Here is an 18,769-nt window from a genome sequence, read left to right on the forward strand (position 1 = left end):
TTAACGAGAAATACCGCTCTTTGAAGACCAATACCGAGTTATACCGAGAAATACCGAGTTGTACCGAGTTTTTCTAGGAAAAACTCGGTACAACTTTTGTATAACTCGGTATTTCTCGATTTAGCTCGGTATAACTCGGTATTGGGTCTTCAAATGATGGTATTACTCGTTATTGTTTGGTATTGCTCGGTACAACTCGTTTTTTGGTGGGATTTGTCCTTCGATCGGATGTTGGCCTCTGATCGGACGTTCCTCTGCGTTCGGTCGGATGACGTAATAATTGTTCTAGTAGAGGGGATTCAAATCATGGATGGGGGGTATAATTTAATCCCAAATAAACTAGAGGTGAACATCAAATGTTTACTCTATTATAAACAGGTATACTATTTAATGCCATGAATTGGGCGTTTGGTCTAGTGGTATGATTCTCGCTTTGGGTGCGAGAGGTCGCGAGTTCGATTCTCGCAACGCCCCCTCACTTTTTTTCAAGTTTTGCCATTTTTACTCTTTTCAGTATTTTCGTTACCAAAATGCACACTCACCGGGAAGACGCATATAGCAGAGCAATCAAAACAGCGAGAATCCCACGCTTGCGGCTTGCCCATCGCATCGTTATATAATCACTGACCACCCTCATCGGCCTCGCCTCAGCTAGCGGTCTCTTTCTGTTGTATATCTCCCACCTTCTCCGCTTCCGCGCCTCCCACACACCCTCATATCGTTTCCAAACCCCTTCCAATTCGGCAATTCCTATCCTCTTCTCTTTTCTTCCCCACCGAAAAACCCTATTTTGCCGATCCCAAATGCTCCATCTTTCCGCTTCTTGATCGCCGCCACCACGGCGAGGCCAAGCCCATTCTTGTATGGAAACGCGGAGCCGGAAGCGGGCCGAGGCCTCCTCTTCTAATTCGTCGGCTACCCGCTCAACAAAACGCCCCCACACCTCTTCCGACCCCCCTGTCGCTACCCGCACTCGCCAGTCCTCTATGGACTCCGACCAAGCCTCTGGCCGCCGCGACCGCCGTAGCTCCGGTAGAGAGAGGGACCCGCCCGAGGGTTCTTCTCGCGAAGCCGAGAGGATCTTAGGACTTAGCTTCGATAGCGCTGGTGCTGATGATGACAACGACAGCGAAACCGGCGTTGGAGTCGGGATTCTTCACCAGAACTTTACCAACGCGAGTAGTGCCCTTCAGGGACTTTTGCGGAAACTGGGTGCGGGTTTGGATGATCTATTGCCGTCTTCGGGCGTGTCGGGTTCGTCCTCGTCTAACCAGAGTAGTCGACTCAAGAAAATTCTTGCTGGGTTGAGGGCTGATGGTGAGGAGGGGCGGCAGGTCGAAGCGCTGACGCAGCTGTGCGAGTTGTTGTCGATTGGGACGGAGGATTCTTTAGGATCCTTTTCAGTGGACTCGTTTGTGCCCGTTTTAGTTGGGTTGTTGAATCATGAGAGTAATCCTGATGTGATGATACTTGCTGCGAGGGCGCTTACTCATTTATGTGATGTTTTGCCGTCGTCCTGCGCTGCTGTAGTGCATTATGGTGCTGTTCCGTGTTTCTGTGCTCGGTTGCTTACGATTGAGTACATGGACTTGGCGGAGCAGGTATCTTTCATCATTTTGTTTTGTGAATTATTGCGATCAGGTTTAAATTTCAGACTGTATTAGTTTAAGAGAACCTCTTCTTGCGTGATAACTCATTGCTTTTGTTATTTATTGGGTCGTAGTTTTGAGTTGGAAAACGATATGAGTTCATAATTTTTGCATGTTTTTCATTAGATTATGATGCTTGATTTTATCTATAAGTATGTCCGAGTTTTTTACTTGTCTGGGTGCTTCCTACTTTATTGTCTCTTTTGTAAAAAGTAGAGAGGAGAAAGAGTGTTGACCATTAATCCCTTTTTAGCTAACATGTTCTTGGTTTTTAGACCTTAATACACAATTTTCCTGCAAAAAGATGCAAATTTGATACCAATACTTGAACCAAATCAGTTCACATTAATCACTGCGGGATCTCATGACATTTAAGGGAAGTTTTTTTTCTTAGAGAAGAGTCACTACCAAACAAAAGAATGCTATCGCTAGATGATACAAAGCTAATCCTTTGAATTTTGAGTGTGCAGTCAATTTTGATTTGAGAACAACTGCTAGTAGCCAAAAGTCATTAGAATTAGTCTCATGAACCAATGCTTTACACAGTTTCACAAAAAAATTACCATTGATCCAGTGGTCCCAATATAAGGAGAATGAGCAATTTCTGTTTACTACAAGAGAAGAGACATCCAATTCTTATACTTATTAGCGATGAATTGTAAGGCTTTCCATTGAGGAGAGGTAGATCTATGAGTGGGAGCCCATAGAGAGTCATAGAAATTGGAGAACCAATTTGCAAGGAAGAAGTTAGAACCATAGATCCTGCCAATCATTTTGGCCTTGTAGATGATGTTTATAGTATCTAGGGACTAGATATCCATGCTGCCTTTTTCATTAGGAGTAGTACTATGCCAAGAGATAGTACACATTTTGTTTCCGGAGTTATTGTGAAACAGGAATTTAGCAATTAATGAGTTAATCTTTTTCATAACACCTTTTGGGAGAACAACTGACCTAGACCAATAGAGGAGATCATTCTAAATTTTGGATTTGACAAATTGATACCTGCTAGCAAAAGATAAGAGCTTATGTTTCCATCCACAAAGCCAAATAATAATTTTGTTCATGATGGGAGCACTTTTCATAATATTCAGTCTTGAGGGAGAGATGGTAATTCCAAAGTATTTTCATGGGAGGCTAGAGTAGTTGATCCCAAAAATAGATGAGATGTGTGCTTTAAGATTGGGATTGGCAGCATGGCATACTTATTGGTGTTGGTGCTCATATTCAATATAGCAACAAAGGAGTCCAGATTAGTCTTGAGACATTGGATGTTAGTAGAGTTAGTTTTAGGCATTTCTTCTTTATCCATAAAGTTTTTCTCTTCCTCTCTCTCTCTTTATACACACACACACTTGTTGTGTATGTGCATTTGAGTTCATTTGCATGATTCTTATTTGAATATGAGTGTATTTATATGTAGAGCTAGACTAACTGTATTCTTAATTTGATAGGATTTTTTAAACACACAAGTAAGCTTGAGTTCTTTTCAAGCATATTGGATAGAAAACCAAGAAATTCCAATTCATATCAAACTTCAAATATAGGATAAGTCATTTAAACAATCTTCCCAAATTAGTAAGAGTCGTGTCCATACATGTAGGTTCAACTTTGGTTGTCAACGCAATAAAATAACCAGGGCCATGTTATTTAGAAAGTAAGTGAATATTATGTTTTCTTGTGTAACACTTAACATGAAGTGATGGAGATTGAAGATTTATAATGCTAACGTCAAATAATTGGGATGATGATGATGATGATGAGTACAGTTTGTTAGGATTATTCTCTTGAGTAAACCAACCTGAAGCAGTCTGCTTCTCCCCATTCTTGATGTTCTTTTAGAATGGAACTATGGAAGAACCATTGTCAAATGATTTCTAGTTTATAGCATGCCCCGTTGTGAGTTCACCATTGCTGCGGTTTCCAAGATAATGAAGGATACCTCACCTTTAAAGGTACCATGCAGTGTAGTGTTGTAATGTTGACCACACATTCATAATAGCATTTCAACTTCAAGAACGAGGAAAGTTCCCTTGCTCCTTTTAATGATGATTAAATGGCTGCATGGCAGAAGGAATAAATGCCACAAATGTTATGATTCCTTGTAATAATATTGAGGGAAGTTTCCTTCTTTTATAGCCAAATTAGTTTAAATGCTTATTTGAATAATTTTTTGTTTTTTCTTTTAAGTGTTTGCAATTTTTTATATTCAGTCTCTTCAAGCTCTTAAAAAAATTTCACAAGAGCACCCGACGGCTTGTTTGAGGGCTGGGGCACTTATGGCTGTTCTCTCTTATCTTGATTTTTTCTCCACAGGAGTCCAGGTAATTGACTGCGTTTTTATTGCTCTTCTTTCAACATTCATAATCTTTTATATCTAAACTCTATTTAGAATCAACCATATGTTTTGTTTTATTAATTATCTTTACTTATTAATGGCACTCAACTTAGAGGGTAGCATTATCTACTGCTGCAAATATGTGCAAGAAACTTCCATCCGATGCAGCTGATTTTGTAATGGAAGCTGTTCCATTGTTAACAAATCTTCTTCACTATCATGATGCGAAGGTATTGATTTTATTGAATTCTTATGTTGTAGGTTTGGAGCAGGTTGTACATCTCTTTGTTGGTTTAATGTTTTATATCATAACTTTTATTAAATTAATATTTAATGTAATTATAGGTGCTTGAATATGCCTCTGTTTGCCTGACACGAATAGCTGAGGCATTTGCCTCATATCCTGATAAATTAGATGAGCTTTGCAATCATGGGTTGGTTGCTCAAACCGCTGGGCTTATTTCGTTGAGTAACTCCGGAGGGCAGGCTTCTCTCAGCACATCAACATACACGGTCTGAGTTCATAACTCGGTTGAATGATTTAAGTGATTTATTGCATACTTCTGTGTTTTCCTAATTCATCATTTTACTTATTTCAGGGTTTGATTCGCCTTCTTTCAACATGCGCTAGTGGATCACCTTTAGCTGCGAAAACTCTGTTGCTCCTTGGTATCAGTGGAATCCTTAAAGACATCTTATCAGGTTCTAGTCTTGTTGCTAGTGTGTCAGTTTTTCCTGCCTTATCAAGGCCGCCAGAACAGGTATTGATTTCATCTCCTTGCCCTAATGTTTGTCTTGGCAACTGAAGAGTTTCTTTAGTTAGATGAAAGGAAAAACCTTTTGCAAGGCTATAAGGTGAATCATGGGTAAGTTTGAACATACAAGATTTTATAATTAGACAAGCAATAAAAATAAATAATTTCTCTTGAAGTGGTGGAACATGTATGGTAATAAATTGTTCATATCTTGTGATAGTTTGCTATTAAATCCTATAGTTGAATCAAGAAACAATGTGGGGGAAGATGGTTAGTTATACTAATATCATTATTTTAGAAGTTTTAGGAGAATTCTAGGAATTCATCATATAAAAGGAGGCTTAGTTGTGAATTGAGGTAGAGAATGTTATTAAGGCAAACAAATATGTTTTTAAAGTACCAAATAAAATAATTACTAATGCAGCTTACATTGATTATCAGGTGGAAGTTTTGCAATTTGGCCTTAAGAAAAGCAAAAGTTGCATCTTTTGATTATTTATATAGAAGGCTAGTGAATAAAGAAGATGAAATTCACAACAAGTTATCAACTTGCATTCTTAATGATTTGATAGTAGCGTATGCAAATTCAGGTGTTTGCTAGTTTAGTTTTTTAAGGAGAAGAAAGTTATCTTTGAAGATGATCTACTAGGAACAAAATTATGATACATATTATAGATTGATTAATGAAAAAAAGGATATTTAAGTTATCTTTGAAGTTGATCTATAAAGATATAGATTTATGTTAAAATGAGTTGCCTGTTGTGATTTTTGATGGTTATTAAAATAAGACTTTGATTAATTAATGTTTTAAATAAAATCTAGATATTAAGAGGATGCCAAATGTTTGAAGAACAAATAGTTAATATTAATTAAGAGGATGTTGTGATTTATGGGTAAGTTTGCACATACAACATGTCATAGTAATTATTGATATTTATTTTAAAATTAGACAAGCAATAAAAATAAATAATTTCTCTTGAAGTGGTGGAACATGTATGGTAATAAATTGTTCATATTTTGTGATAGTTTGCTATTAAATCCTATAGTTGAATCAAGAAACAATGTGGGGGAAGATGGTTAGTTATACTAATATCATTATTTTAGAAGTTTTAGGAGAATTCTAGGAATTCATCATATAAAAGGAGGCTTAGTTGTGAATTGAGGTAGAGAATGTTATTAAGGCAAACAAATATGTTTTTAAAGTACCAAATAAAATAATTACTAATGCAGCTTACATTGATTATCAGGTGGAAGTTTTGCAATTTGGCCTTAAGAAAAGCAAAAGTTGCATCTTTTGATTATTTATATAGAAGGCTAGTGAATAAAGAAGATGAAATATTCAACAAATTATCAACTTACATTCTCAATGATTTTATAGTAGCGTATGCAAATTCAGGTGTTTGCTAGTTTATTTTTTTAGGGTGAGAGGGAGTTATCTTTGAAGATGATCTATAAGGAACAAAATGATGATATATTATAGATTGATTAATGAAAAAAAGGAAATTTAAGTTATCTTTGAACGTGATCTATAAAGATAAAGATTTAGGTTCAAATGAGTTGCCTGTTGTGATTTTGATGGTTATGGAAATATGCTTTGTTTGATTAATTTTTTCAATGAAACCTAGATATTAAGAGGATGTCAAATGTTTGAAGAAGAAATATTTTAATACTAATTTTTAAGAACAAGCAAGTTGGATCAAGAATTAATAATTAATGTGGAAGAATTGATTTATTTATATGATAGGGTAGGTTTGATTTTTTTGCTTAGGAAACTAATTGAGCAATTTAAAAAACAAAGGGATGATGAATGATGTTCATATCATAGTTGGATCAAGAATTAATATTAGCTTCATATGTTTATATTGGTTAAGTAGATTCCTACAAAATATATTTAAATTATATTACCTTGTTGTATATGCTATCTCTAAGTGATAGATTTATCATAGATGACACATCTGGTGAAATTATTGAGAAGTTAGAATAAGGATTAATTTAATATATAAATGACTTAGTATTACCAAGATTTCAGTATCTCATATATGATTTTAGTAGGTATTATATTGATAATCTTTAATCAATTAAGTGGTACTTTGATTTGATGTATTATATATTATTATTTGTTTATTTATTATATAGACCTTAGATTTTATTAATTTATATAATAGATTAGATACTAAGAAGGGAGAAAGATATATGTATAAGTTAGCCAAACGAAGAGATAGGAGCAATAAGGATTTAGTTCAAGTGAAGTGTATTAAGGATGAAGATAAAAAAATATTTTTCTTAGAAAATGATATTCAACAAAGGTGGATGAGATATTTTGCTAAACTTTTTAATGAAGAATGTGAAAATACGATTGAATGTAGTGACCTTAGCACCCTAAATGAAAATAAAGATTTATGTTTTTATCGGCGTATTAATAATATCGAAGTTAAAGAGGCTTTAAAGAAAATGAAGTGTGGAAAAGCTGTTGGACCTGATGATATTCCAATAGAGGTGTGGAAATGCTTAGGAGATGAAGAAATTTCTTGGCTTACTAAACTTTTTAATACTATTTTGAAGACTAAAAAGATGCCAAATGAGTGGAGAATGAGTGCGTTAATTCCTATTTTTAAGAAGAAGTGAACACAAAGATGTGCGAATTATAGAGAATTAAGTTAATGTGTCATACTTTAAAACTATGGAGCGAGTTATGGAGCATAGGTTGCGACATGATACTAATGTTTCTCAAAATCAATTTGGATTCATGTCGGGTAGGTCAACTATGGAAGCCATACATTTATTAAGAGGTTTGATGGAGAAATATAGAGAAAATAAAGAGGATATACATATGATATTTATTAATTTAGAAAAAGTATATGATAAAGTTCCAAGAGAAGTGCTATGGAAGAGTTCTTGAAAAGAAAGGTATAATAACGCTTATATTCAAATCATTAAAAGATATGTTATGCAGGAGCTATTACTTGTGTTCAAACACAATGTGGTTGACCAAGTATTTCACTATTTTGGTTGGTTACATCAAGGATCAGCCTTAAGCCCATATCTTTTTTTGCTTTAGTCATGGATATTCTCACTAGACATTTGCAAGAGGATGTACCTTGGTGTATGTTTTTTGCTGATGATATTTCTTCTTGTTGATAAGACTAGAGAGGTGTGAAGGTAAACTTGAATTATGGAGGTCAACTTAGAGTCTAAAGGTTTTCGCTTGAGTAGATTTAAAACGAATATATGGAGTGTAATTTTAGTAGTAATAGACCTAGTGAGGGGATTATGACTTTGGGATCAAGTCATTAATAGAGTACACGTTTTAGATATCTTGGATCTATTGTTAGAGTGATGGTGAAAATAGATGGGATATTATCAGCATAATTCAAGTTGGATGGTTGAAGATGGAGGAATGCATCGGGCTTGTTGTGTGATAAAAAGTATCCCTCAAACTTAAGGAAAATTCTATAAGATGTGGTGAGGCTGCAATTCTTTATGGTGTCGAATGTTGGCCATTAAAAGAGAAGCATAATACTAAGTTAAGTGTGGCAGAGATGAGGATGCTCAGTGGATGAGTGGCTTTACCCTTAGAGATAAGATACGAAATGAGCATATACGTGAAAAGGTTAGAGTAGCTCCAGTAGAAGATAAGATTAGAGAGTCGCCTTTCACATAAACGGCGGCCTTCCAATGACTTGGTTAGGAAAGAGAGGTATTAGATTTGACTTATGTTAAGAAAGGTAGAGACAACCTAAAAGACTTGGTTAGAAAATATTAGAAATGATCTTTCTCTATTAGATTTAAACAAGAATTTGACTTTTAATATGACACAATGGAGAAAAGATTCATGTCGCGACCCCACCACCCGGGGTAAAAGTGGGGAGATTTAAAAAAAAAAAAAGGGGATTTTGTTATTGTTGTTGTTGTTGTATTATATAACATATTGGATTATAAATGAGAATATGTTTTTGGGTTTACAGTTGAGTGATTTAGCGAGTTTTTAATAAGATAATAACATGTAGCTTAAGCATACATGTTAATAGCGTCAAATGGCATGAGCCATAGCGCATGTTGCGATACACTCCTAGCGACATTTGCATGGTGTAGTGCGGGGTCCCAATGTTTAAAATTGCGTATTCGGGTATTGAGGCGTTTTTCATTCGTGATGCGAGGCGTAAGCCTCAAGACGTTTTGAGGCGTAAGCCTCAAAATCAAAAGATTGCGTAAACATAAAATGATAAATTTTTTATATACTGATGAGTGAATAATATAAAACATAAAAAAATATAAGATATGAAGTGAAATCAAAATATCCCAATAATAAGACAACATGAAATATAGTTCAACTCAAAACTCTATCTTTCCCAAATCGCAGTATTCTTTTCATTAACATATAATTCAAATTTCCAAAAATAAATAGCAATGACATATCACATAAGAACTCATAAGTCATCAGCACTGTCATCACTAAGGGGTTCTTCATTTGAATCATCATTATGATGAACTGCTGTCTCCCCTTCCTCCTCTCCTATAGAGTCCAATGTCGGGCATTTTACTTCAAGATTTATGTAAGTTTTAACATATATAGTGTGAGGCGTAAGCCTCATGCCAGTGAGGCGAGGCGGGCCTCAAGGGGAGAGAGCAGTTCATAAAAAAACTCGAGGCGTAAGCATCGAGGCGTTTTTTACTGGAATTGCGCAAAGGCGGGCCTCATATTCATATTGCGCAATTTTAAACCATGCGGGATCCTAAAACTATTTGTGCTATTAATGAGCAATGATGCATAGTGCATTGCCCCCATGACGCATGCTAATTGATTAGAGCTTCAAATTAATTTTAATATTATGCATTTTTATTTATTAATTTTATTTATTTTAATTAGGGTTAGGGTTTATTTTTATTTTAGTTTGTGAATAGAACAAGATATGCATGAGGGCTCTCGACCTCCTTCTCTTTGGTGTTATCATGGTTTGGTTAAATATCTTTTCTAATTTATGTGCAAACTTATATGGAAGTTTTTTTGTTCTTATTTTTCTTTTTTTTTAATGAAACAATGGCTATGTAATTTATAGTTTTCTCAAAACTAGGATCAAATATTACATGAACTATTAAGTATCAAATTCTCTAATGATTAGAAGAATAAATAATGCTATATGATGTTTAACATGTGCTTATTAAATTTTCTAATGACTTTTAGGTGGCGGTTCTAAGAAGTTTGCCAAATTTTTGCTTATTTATGTTATCAATTTCGTTTATAGGTTAAGGTGTTGAACGCTTGAACCTAAGCATTACTTTATTTTTTTTACTATCATTATGATTTATATTTCAATCTAGTAGTTTTTATATTTAGCTATATTTTTATTAGTAATTTTTAATATTTTGCATAATGTTTAATATTGTGCGTTCTGTGTAAAGTGTTGTGTGCTATGACTCTATAGAGATTTTTGGCCTATGGTGTACTATTTGCCATTGACAAGTATGGATTTAAAGAAAATTGTGTAAATAATTGGGTCTGTTTGGATGTAGGTTTTGAGTAGGATCTAAGAAGGATTTAGCCTAAATTTCACCAAATAACAAAAATGACAATTTTAAATCCTCCATAATCTTAAACTCTATTCCTTATCCATTTTGATTAAATCAAGATTTAGTGAATCTAGAGTTCGGTTGATTTATAGGATTTAGTCAAAGGAGAAGTGCATGAAAGGGGTAAAAATCATAACCTTCGCAGCGAACTTCCGTCATGACTTCTCATCTATTAGGAACAAAGTCATCGAAGGAGGCAATGAATTTAGTGACTCTTTCAAGCCCTGGACAGGCCTAAAGGCTCTAGGAAGAGCATAGAAAATGACCAAAGAGAAATTATAGAAATAGATGGGCAAAGGAAGAGAAGAATGTTGTTTACGCTGTTTTCGCTCCTATTGGCTTTTATTATTTATGCTATATCTTTATTTTTTTCTTTACAGACTACAATAATATTCAATCATGTGGGTAAAGTGGGAAAGATAACCATTCAAGTGGATAACACGGAAATTCAATTTATCATGTAGAGGTTAGAGGAGAAATAAAATTTTATTGTGTTTCATTAATTTGAAAATTAATTAATTTATAATTAATTATGATATTTATATAATAAGTATGATTTGTTTTTTTCTAATTATTGATAAAATTATTTAAATTAGAATTAATAATATTCAATAATCAAAATTAGAATTAAATAAATTTATATTAACAATTAATATTAATCAATTACAATATTAACAAGCAATTTAGTGTTATTAAAATTTTATTTGAGTCAAGAGACTTAAAACCTAGTGGTAAGCACCCAAATAATTCCTCAAGATTTAACTGTATTTAATCTCTAGAATGCCAAACAGTTTTTAGGATTTAACTGTCTTAGTATTTGATAAATCTGGATTTATAGGATTTACTAAATCCTACGTGTAGCCAAACAATCCCTTAATTGAATTGGATATGCTATGTTGATTGGAATGATAATCAAGTTAAGTGTTGCATGGATTTATGGCAAAACTTGGAAAGGTAATTAAGAAATTTGTATTTCTCAGGGATGATATGAGTAGCATCTATTGCATATAAGATAATGGATTTTTTTTTTGCTCACCCGAGGTGGGGGTTTATTGATGTATATTAATGAAAAATAAACTTAGGTGATATATAATGAAAGGTCAATTAATATGTTAGGTATATGAAATTTGCATGGAAGTAATAGGAATGAAAATGGGTTGACCATTGATAGCATGTTAGGAGAAGCACAATAAGATTTGTGCAAATTAGATTTGACACCTCGTGCAACACTTAACGTTAAATGAATGGAGAATGGGGATTCACAGATTCGACGCCAAATAATCAGGATATGGACCATATGTTAATGATGCTGATAAAATCTTTGTAATTGTAAATTAAATGCACTAATACCTTGGATATGCGACATCCTTGTTAGAATAACTTCATTTATGGTAAGATGCCGAGGAATATATAACATTTTGAATTATTTTCTGATTATTTTCTTTTGCAATGGAGTTCTTTTATGATTCTGATGATGCAATTTACCATCTTTACAGTAGCATTCTTAATTATGAAATGCAATGTAGGAACTGATGCTCTTGATTATGTGATTTACTACTACTTATATGGGCAAGTGGTTTTTACATGTAGCATTTTCCTGATGTAATGCTGTTTGACATTGCTTACTTCTTGCCATTTTAAGCCAGTGAATGCTTCCACTGATGGAGGTATTTAGTTTATGGTATATATTACAAAGTTTTTATGTATATATGTTTAGACTCCCACAATTATAACCTGCTAGTTATCTGTATTGTTGCTTGCATTACAAATATGTCAGTTGTGTAATATTGCATCTAGAGCTGGAAATGATTGGAACATGATGGAAAAAACCAGTTTTAGCTTGTATTGGTGTTCATTTCTATGCAATGCTTCTTTCTTTGTAATTATCAAATTGAAGATTTAAGGTAGAATTTAGAATTATCTCATGGAGCGACTAGCTCAACTTTATCATCACACTAGACAAATGACTTGGAGAGCGAGGAGTTTAATTAGCCATCAAACATTGCATTTGCCCTACAATCATAGATAGGTGAGGTGAAGGTGCATTTTATCACCCTTATAGTGCGAGGGAGAGGCTGGTTAGAGATAGAAAGGAGGCAAGGGGATAGAGGCTTTGTGGTAGGAAAAATTATTACGTGCGGAGTCCGAACATAGAGTTACATTCGGACTCCAATAAAAAAACATGACATGTGTCATTGTACATAGTGTGTATAAATTTATACACACTGTGACGAACGTAGAGTTACATTCAGACTCCAATAAAAAACGTGACATGTGTCCTTGTACATAGTGTGTATAAATTTATACACACTGTGACAATTGTGTGTATATTATATATATAAGTTTATACACACTATGTACATAATTTTATAATTTGTATATAGTGTGCACAGTTGTACACAGTGTGTACAAGAACACATGTCATGTTTTTGTTGGAGTCCTGACATAACCGGACTCCGCACGAAATAATTTCTCTTGTGGTAGAGGTTACTTTAGGTGGAGGGACAGAGGGTGGAGGAGGATGGGTGAGATAGAAGGTAGTTTGTGTTTGGTTGGTTGGGGGGTTATATGCTAGTTTAGAGATGCAATTACTTGCTTTATTAAACACTAACACTTTAGATGCTAGTGTAGAGGTGCAATTGCTTGCTTTTTTGAACGCTGACACTACCGTGCTAGTTAGGTTGGCGCCGCTTATTATAGAACCAAAATGATAAACTACAATGCTATCATTGCAATGGTTGGTGCTGATTATTATATCTTTTGCACCTTGGGGCATTTTAGGCTTCATAAGCATGCTCTTATATTTGTTATATACGTCAGGTTTATGAGATAGTTAATCTCGCGGATGAGCTTCTTCCGCCACTGCCCCAAGGAATTGTTGCCCTCCCGATTTGCTCTAATTTTCTTGTGAAAGGGTCGGCGGGAAAGAGAATTGCTGGTAGTTCTTCAGCGAAACAGGAGGAGGCTAATGGATCAAAGAATGAACAATCTGCTCATGAGAAATTATTGCAAGATCAACCTGAACTCGTTCAGCAATTTGGTTTGGACCTACTGCCTATCTTGACTCAGGTGTGTATTTCTGCAAAGAATTTTGTTTGTCGATATAACTAATTTTGGTTAATGAGATTGATTTCCTATGCTTTTAACATTTTCAAGTCAATCTGCTGTGGTATTTCTTATTTATGAACCAGATATATGGCTCTAGTGTCAACGGTCCAATTCGACATCGATGTCTTTCAGTCATTGGGAAACTAATGTACTTTAGCTCAGCGGAGATGATCCAGTCCTTACTTAGTGCAACAAACATATCAAGGTTTTATTTTTTTTTTTTGGTCTAGTTTTGAATATATACTGTCACTTTGCGGGTGCTGAAGAAGCTGTCTTACTCTTACTCACTGGATGCTCATTTCTGTTTCATCTTGCAGCTTCTTAGCCGGAGTTTTGGCTTGGAAAGACCCACAAGTACTGATCCCTGCTCTTCAGATTGCAGAGATTCTTATGGACAAGCTTCCTAGATTTTTTGCCAAATCGTTTGTGAGAGAAGGGGTTGTCCATGCTGTTGATGCTCTTATCCGTTCAGTTTCTTCAAATACTATTCCTGAGAAGGACACTGATTCTGTGTCTAGCACATCATCTCGTTCTCAACGTTACCGAAGGAGGAATGGTGGACTGAACTCCGATGGTGGTTTGCTGGAGGAGGCAAAAGCTTCAACAGCTGGAACCGGTAGTTCATCACCACTGACAGAGGTTTCTGCTGCAAATAACAGCATTCGGTCAGCTGTGAGTGAGTTTGCCAAGGCTTTCAAAGACAAACACTTTCCTGCTGTTCCTGGGGCTACTGAAATTGGCATTACTGAGGATCTTCTTCGTTTGAGAAGTCTTTCTTCAAAATTGAGTGCTGGTGCTGATGATGTGAAGGCCAGAGCAAAGGGGAAATCTAAAGCCAGTGTATTTGATACTTCAACAAGTACGGAGGGGGAGTTGGATGCTATTATTTCTGAGATGCTAATTGAACTCAGTAAAGGCAATGGTGTATCAACATTTGAGTTCATTGGTAGTGGCGTTGTAGTAGCTTTACTGAATTATTTTTCATGTGGAACATTTGCAAAAGATAGAACCGCTGAGGTTAACCTGCCAAATCTTCGTCAGCAAGCACTTAGGAGGTACAGATCATTCATAGACCTCGCCCTTCCAGTTGGTGTCAAGGAACAAAATGAAGCTCCTATGAATATTTTAGTTCAAAAACTTCAAAATGCTTTATCTTCTTTGGAACGATTTCCTGTTGTACTTAGCCATCCTTCCAGATCTTCCAGTGGGGGAAGTGCTCGCCTTTCCTCGGGTCTAAGTGCATTGTCACAACCTTTCAAGTTGCGCTTATGTAGAGCACAGGGTGAAAAGTCTCTACGTGATTATTCTTCAAATATTGTACTGATTGATCCTCTGGCAAGTTTAGCAGCTGTTGAAGAGTTTCTTTGGCCAAGGATCCAAAGGAGTGACTCTATACAGAAGACTTTAGCATCTGCAGGAACTCCTGATGTGGGTGCTTCGGCAGTGGGAGGCAATGCTTCATCATTAGGTACACCAACTCCTTCAGTTCATCGTCCTACTACTAGATCTAGGTCATCATTAATCATAGGAGGTACAGCGGGAAAGGAATCTTCCGAGGGAAATGCAAACTCTTCAAGAGGAAAGGGTAAAGCTGTTGTGAAACCTACACCTGATGAAGGAAAAGGATCCCAAACAAGAAATGCAGCCTGCAGAAGAGCAGCTTCAGTACAAGACACAGAAACGAAACCTGCACATAGTGACTCTGACTCTGAGGTTCGTTTAATGAATGCCTATCTGCTATTTTAATTCCAAATGAGCTTTTTAAGACAATATATATGGTAACAGTCGTTTGACTTGGGATAGGGGTTCAGCAAAGTAAAAGTACTTCTGATGGATTGATATTTATGTCATTTGCCTTTTAATCTTTTTATTTTTTATAATTATTGTCCCTTCTCTTACACTTTCCCCATTATTGGAGTTTAGCAAACTATGCTGATGAAGAGGATGCTCTTGCATTCTGCATTACATATTGTTTTTTGATATGATATAATTTTTTGGCCATCTGATTACAGTAACATACCATGCTGACTGTCTGGGTCATAGTCGCATACGATGCTCTAATAATAATCCACATACATTATTCTTTGTGTCTACCTTTTACATTTTAGACGAGCAACATTACCTAGTTTTGGTGCTGAGCTTAAATAGGTGGGAGACAGCATGTGATAAAATTCTTGACATCACCTATTTTTTTTTTTCTAATTTTATTGAATCTTATGAGAAAGGGAATTTGTTTAGGTTCTTTAAATTCTAGTCGTTTGTATTCATTGTATTTTATTCTAGGTGATTCACGTTTTTTCCCTATTCTATTTCACAATTGGAGCATTGACAACTTGCATGATAGCACCTATAATTCTCATAATGTTTGTGATAAGTGGGTTAAGGTTTGCCTTCTTTTGTGCCATGGGGACCATATCTTCTTTTGTGCTAGGGGGACCTGATAGGAAATACTCAAATAGAATGTGAACTCTCTTGGCTGGATTTGAATTCCAACAAACCTCAAATAGTAAAAAGAGACAAGATTTAGGTTGAAACTAAAAAAAAATATTTAATTGATGGTAGAAAAAAGAAAACAAGAAAGATACAATGGATCTTTGATTTGAGAGCAAGATCCAGCTCTTTCAAGCCCTAGCTGCCCACTAGAGTCCCTCTTTCTCCATGGGAAAACAAAACTCAGCAAAGTATTTGATAAAACAAACCCTAGGAGACAAACCTACTAAAACATATACAAATTCTCCCCAATTCCAAAAAAGCTCCTCAATTTGAAATTTTCCCTCCTAAACTCTCTTTAATTTCTCATTACTATGGTTGCTGGAACCCACCCCCAAAGGGGGCGGCGAGGTTCTGCCTCTGGTAAACCAAGACCGGTCTAGGATGGACCGGTCCCACATTGTCCGCAAGGTGGAAAGACGAAAACTGATGCTTCACTCTCATATGCATGTGGCGTCATAGTCAGGTAGGTTCTTCCACTTTATTGACACTTGCTTGAGCCCATCCTCTCTATGTCGTATCCCTTTTAGCTCCAGTGGTTACAACATCACCTCTAAATCCTCTGTCAATATCCCTGGTAACTCTGAATTAGTTGCATGATCCTCAATAGTTCTTCTCAACTGTGATACGCAGAACACCGGGTGTATGATAGCGATTGGAGGTAACATTAATCGATAAGCCACTGCTCCAATCCTCTCTACTATCTTATAAGGGCCAAAGCACATCGAGGCAAGTTTTTTATTCTTCTTGTGAGCTATCGTCCTTTGTCTATGGAGGCGTAGCTTCAAGTATATCCTATCTAATATCTCAAACTGAATGTCCTTCCTACACTCATCTGTCTGCTTCTTCATAATCTGTTGAGCCTTCAGCATCAACTCATCCAACACTATGTCCCTCTCATCCAAGTGTTGCTCTACTAAAGAAATTGGTGTGCTACTCTGCCTAAAGTGTACCAAGTGAGGTTTTTCTCTTCCGTACAACACTTTAAAAGTGGTCATTTGGGAAGTTGAATGATACGAGGTGTTGTACCAATATTCTGCCCATGCCAGTCACTTGGCCCACGACCTAAGTGTCTCGGAAGCAAATCATCATACGTATGTCTCCAAGATCCTATTCACCACTTTCGTCTGCCCATATGTCTGGGGGTGATAGGCGATGCTCCTCATCAGCACTCCCCCCTGCAACCTAAATAACTCTCTAAAAATGATTGGGGAACATCTTATCTATGTTGGTCACTATAAACTCTGGTATTCCATGTAGTCTGACCACCTCTCTGATGAATGTCGACGTTATTGTTACTGACGTGTAAGGGTGTCGTAAGAGAATGAAATGATCATACTTGCTTAATTTGTCAAACACCACCAAAATCATTGTAAACCCCTCAGATCAGGGTAATCCATCCATAAAGTCCATGGTGACCTCCTCCCACAGCCTGTCTGATAGAAGCTAGGGGTTGAAGTAACCCCCCAGGAGCCATGGCCATGTACTTGTTCCGCTGGCATACCTCACTTCTAAGCATTATCTCTTCCATATCCTTGTGCATCCCCTTCCAATACATCTTTGCTGCCAATCTCTTGTATGTCTTTTGCATACCAGAATGACCCCCAACCGTGCTCCCATGGAACTCTTGTAGTAGCTGTGGGATATGGACGGAGGTTCGAGGCATCAGAAACCTCCACCGGTATAGTAGTCTCTCTCCCTCTAGAATAGTCAGGGTGACTATTCTCATCCTTAAGCAAGATCTTCTCTAATCCTTCCTAGCTCCTCATCGTGCGTGCTCTCCTCTTTAATAAACCCCCAATCCAGCATCGGCGGTATCGACATAGCTTACTCCTGGAGCTCCCCTATGCATATGAACAAGGCATCAGCCGTTTTGTTCTCCAATCCTGGCTTATAATGGATCTCAAAGTTATAGCCTAACAGCTTTAACAACAACCTCTAATGCTCCTCGATCACCCCTCTTCTCCAATAGGTATTTCAAGCTCCTCTGGTTCGTACTGACAATGAAATGTCAGCCTTACAAGTAAGATCATTACTTCTAAATAACTAACACAATGGCCCTCAGCTCCCTCTCATAGACGGACTTCAGCCTAGCTATGATTGTCAACACCTGGCTGAAGCAATGGGCCTGTGATTCTGCATGAGCACTGCTCCCAATCCATACCCTGATGCATCGATCTCTACCACAAAAATTTGATTAAAATTTGGGAGGGCCAAAACCAATACTGTCGTTATGGCCTTCTTCAATCTTTCAAAGGCCTGAGTAGCTGCCTCTCCCTAAAGGAAGCTCTCTTTCAGTTTCTTTGTCAATGGCCAAGATATGGTGATGTATCCTCTCACAAATCTCCTGTAGTACTCAGTCAATTCTAAGAAGCCCCTCAGCTCTCTCAAATTCTTAGTTAGAGGTCATTTATGCATTGCCTCAATCTTGGCTTGATCTGCAACCACCCCTTCCTGAGATACCACATGCACCAAGTATTCCACACTGGCCTGTGCAAAGCAACACTTCTTTAGATTGGCCTCAGTTGCTACTATTATAATACTTCTAGGATCACCCTCAAGTGCTCCAAATACTCCACCAACCTGCTATACACCAGTATGTCATTAATGAAAACAGTACGAACTTTCGGAGGTATGGTCAGAACCCCATGTTCATGAGGGGATGGAAAGTAGCAGGGATGTTGGTGAGGCCAAACGACATCAATAAGAACTTATAGTGTTCCTCATGTGTCATGAACGTAGTCTTCGGGACATCCTCCTCTCTCATCCCCGACTTCAGATCCATCTTTGTGAACACCACTGCTCTACATAGCTCATCTATCACAAGAATGGGAAACTTGTCAGGTACAATTTCCTTATTC

General features: G+C 36.6%; 1 protein-coding gene and 1 non-coding gene across 4 annotated transcripts in view; both read left to right on the plus strand.

The window, feature by feature from the left end:
- Positions 1–402: 402 nt before the first annotated feature.
- Positions 403–474, plus strand: TRNAP-UGG. Its single transcript has one exon. It is a non-coding gene; the product is annotated as a tRNA-Pro (tRNA).
- A 76-nt stretch (positions 475–550) lies between these two features.
- The window catches only part of LOC110112852 (E3 ubiquitin-protein ligase UPL3-like), a 34,265-nt gene continuing 16,046 nt past the window's right edge, over positions 551–18,769 (plus strand). For 2 of the 3 annotated variants that reach the window (XR_002305091.2, XM_020845215.2), the window contains exons 1-8: positions 554–1,601; positions 3,863–3,973; positions 4,101–4,217; positions 4,333–4,500; positions 4,587–4,748; positions 13,131–13,379; positions 13,502–13,623; positions 13,736–15,131. Coding sequence is in view for 1 of the 3 variants with exons in the window: in XM_020845215.2 (XP_020700874.1) it covers positions 864–1,601; positions 3,863–3,973; positions 4,101–4,217; positions 4,333–4,500; positions 4,587–4,748; positions 13,131–13,379; positions 13,502–13,623; positions 13,736–15,131 (3,063 nt within the window). In the remaining 2 variants the exon portion in view is untranslated. Of the gene's footprint in view, positions 1,602–3,862; positions 3,974–4,100; positions 4,218–4,332; positions 4,501–4,586; positions 4,749–13,130; positions 13,380–13,501; positions 13,624–13,735; positions 15,132–18,769 lie in introns of all 3 variants that reach the window. The other variant, XR_003699463.1, reaches the window with a different exon arrangement.

This window comes from Dendrobium catenatum, unplaced genomic scaffold (genome assembly GCF_001605985.2).
Source record: "Dendrobium catenatum unplaced genomic scaffold, ASM160598v2 original_scaffold_27042, whole genome shotgun sequence".
Lineage (NCBI taxonomy): Eukaryota > Viridiplantae > Streptophyta > Magnoliopsida > Asparagales > Orchidaceae > Dendrobium > Dendrobium catenatum.